A 2,486-nucleotide genomic window follows, 5' to 3' on the forward strand; every position below is an offset into this window, starting at 1 on the left:
TTATTATTATTTTATATTAATAATAATATGTTTTTATATATTTAATACGTAAAATCACGTGTGTGAGGCCCGCGTTCAGCGACGGTTTTTGAAAATCCGTTGCAAATAGCGACGGTTTATCACAAATCGTCGCTAATTATCGAATTTTTTTTAAAAAAAAACTGACACAGGGGTGTTCATAACCACACCCTCTCTCATGTGAGTGGGCGTTGGAGAGTTAAATGGGTGTTATGGGTACCCTTAAGTTTCAATTTATTGTTTTTAACATTTATTTACTCTTGAACAACAATTATTGATCCCAATACACAAATAAAATAGTCTGACAATGAGGGGGAAAAAAACTATATTTGCAACTTTTCTTTTTTGTATTAGAATTTATTGTTGGTCATCGAGATTATGTCCATTCTAGAATATCAAGAAAATGTTATAATTATTATATGTTTATGTTAATATTTAATTCTTGAGATCCGTTTTGATCATAATCATAACCAAAAAAGCTCAAGCAGCAAAAGATTCCCAACATTTAGGATGGTGATTGGCCCGACCACGTTAAGTACAACATAACAATAACCAGTTGTATGAATATTATGTTTTAAATTACTTTACTTACATTGAAATATCATGAATTAGTAAGTAATTTGAAATTATTTTCATCCGTGATACTTATTTATTCGATCTATAATTATCTTGAAAATAATATTTTTGACATAAAAATATATATTTTTCATGAGTTGGATCAGATCAAAGATTTGTCTGACATAATAAACCGCGAGATGGTCTCACAAGTGGTTTTGTGTTAAATTTATTTATTTTAAATGACCATTTGTATAACAATAACAATATATCTATATATTCACAGAGAGAATCCCAAACATCATTTTAACAACCATGAAACATTAAATCAAAATATAATTATGATTGATTTATTTAAATAACTTCAATTGCACGTAATTTAAAATAATATAATATATTTGATTTAAAAAATAGACATATAAAATATGTATTAAAAGGGATTGAGGTAAAATGGGGTCCCCAAACAATAATGCAAAAGCTCCTTTCAAGATTCGTCAGCAAGAACTCGATCAACGGTCCGGATTCCCTCCTCCATTCCTGGCTCTCCCTTTATCTTCCCCGCAATCTTACGACCCCTCACTCCCTCTTCTTCTCTTCTCTTCTCTTCTCAAAATTATTAAAAATCCCAATTAGTTTACATCGAAATAAATATGTTAGGAAAGAGGTCGAGGCGGCCACCCATAAAGAGGACTACAAGCATGACGGAGTTCACTCTGGACCTCACCGCCCAGACTAATAATCAGCCTCGCAACGGCGGATCCGGTGCCGTTACTCCAAGACAGCACCTCCGTGACTCTGTTGGTTTTGTAGAAACGTCTAATTTCTTGAGGGCTTGCTTTCTTTGCCAACGCCGTCTTGTCCACGGTCATGATATCTACATGTATAGGTTCGTAATATTTACTAATATCATGTTGTTTTTAGCTTAATTATATATGTATATATGTGTACGTGAAGCCTGGCACTAGGGATAGCTATAGGTTTGTTATTTATGGAAAAATCTGAGAGTATAGGGTTGAATCAAATACTTTAATCAGGCTTAACTAGATTCGGTGAAAGGGTGCAAGAATTTAATAATAATATTTGGTACTCCGTGTTTTGGCAGAGGTGACAGTGCTTTTTGCAGTCTAGAATGCAGACAACAGCAGATGGTTCAAGACGAAAGATTAGAGAAGTGTTCTGTGGCGTCCAAAAAAGATGCAGGAACCGACGCCTCCACCGGCGGCGGACCCCAAGTCTCCGCCGAAGGCGAGAGGGTCGCCGCCGTGTAGATGAATCTGCTGCGGTGATTTAAAAAAAAAAAAAAAAACTGTAGCATATTAAATATTTATGGTTATGTACCCACATTATATAAAATATAGTGGACGTACGTACGTGGGGCTGCGCTTCATTATTTTTTCACCTTAAAGGATGAAATTGAAGGGGGTAATTAATCAACCAACCCGAAGTGAAAGTACGATGTTTTGGCTATTTCCTTTGTACTACTTTCATCGTCATTATTATTATTATTATTAATGTAGATTTTGTGTCGTTAACCCACTCCACTTAGATTATTCATTTAGCGATCGATCGACAACAAATTTACTCTTTCGGGTCAGAAACATGGATTATTGTTTAGAAAATAATTAATAATCGCGTACAAGGATTAAGGTTATAAAAATGGCTACAGTATTTTTTTTGGAGTCTTTCATGTTTTAGAACTCGCATGAACAAGAAGTGTACTAAATAAGGCAGATATTAATTTTTCCTTGTGTAGTTTGGTAGTCTCAAAGTGTTTCCAAGGACATGTATATAATAAATATAATAAACCCGAGTCGTCGTTGTTTTAATTAGAGAAAAATTGATTCATGTGTCCACGTCCATACTAATTAATTAATGTACTTGATAATATCTTCTTGAAAATCAACTTCTGTATA

At 33.9% G+C, this 2,486-nt stretch overlaps 1 protein-coding gene across 1 annotated transcript; it reads left to right on the forward strand.

The window, feature by feature from the left end:
- The first annotated feature begins 1,271 nt into the window (after nucleotides 1-1,271).
- LOC140969009 (FCS-Like Zinc finger 6-like) lies at nucleotides 1,272-1,841 on the forward strand. Its single transcript, XM_073430228.1, has 2 exons — nucleotides 1,272-1,459; nucleotides 1,676-1,841. Exons 1-2 carry the CDS (start codon nucleotides 1,272-1,274, stop codon nucleotides 1,839-1,841), a joined length of 354 nt encoding a protein of 117 aa, XP_073286329.1.
- The last annotated feature ends 645 nt before the right edge of the window (nucleotides 1,842-2,486 follow it).

Source organism: Primulina huaijiensis, unplaced genomic scaffold, assembly GCF_012295235.1.
Source record: "Primulina huaijiensis isolate GDHJ02 unplaced genomic scaffold, ASM1229523v2 scaffold39283, whole genome shotgun sequence".
Taxonomy (NCBI): domain Eukaryota; kingdom Viridiplantae; phylum Streptophyta; class Magnoliopsida; order Lamiales; family Gesneriaceae; genus Primulina; species Primulina huaijiensis.

What these genes read in the sequence shown, in the direction of transcription:
- LOC140969009 (XM_073430228.1), top strand. Translation starts at nt 1,272, where the DNA reads ATGACGGAGTTCACTCTGGACCTCACCGCCCAGACTAATAATCAGCCT. An exon ending in CATGATATCTACATGTATAG is followed by an intron (nt 1,460 to 1,675) that starts GTTCGTAATATT and finishes GTGTTTTGGCAG; the next exon opens with AGGTGACAGTGCTTTTTGCA.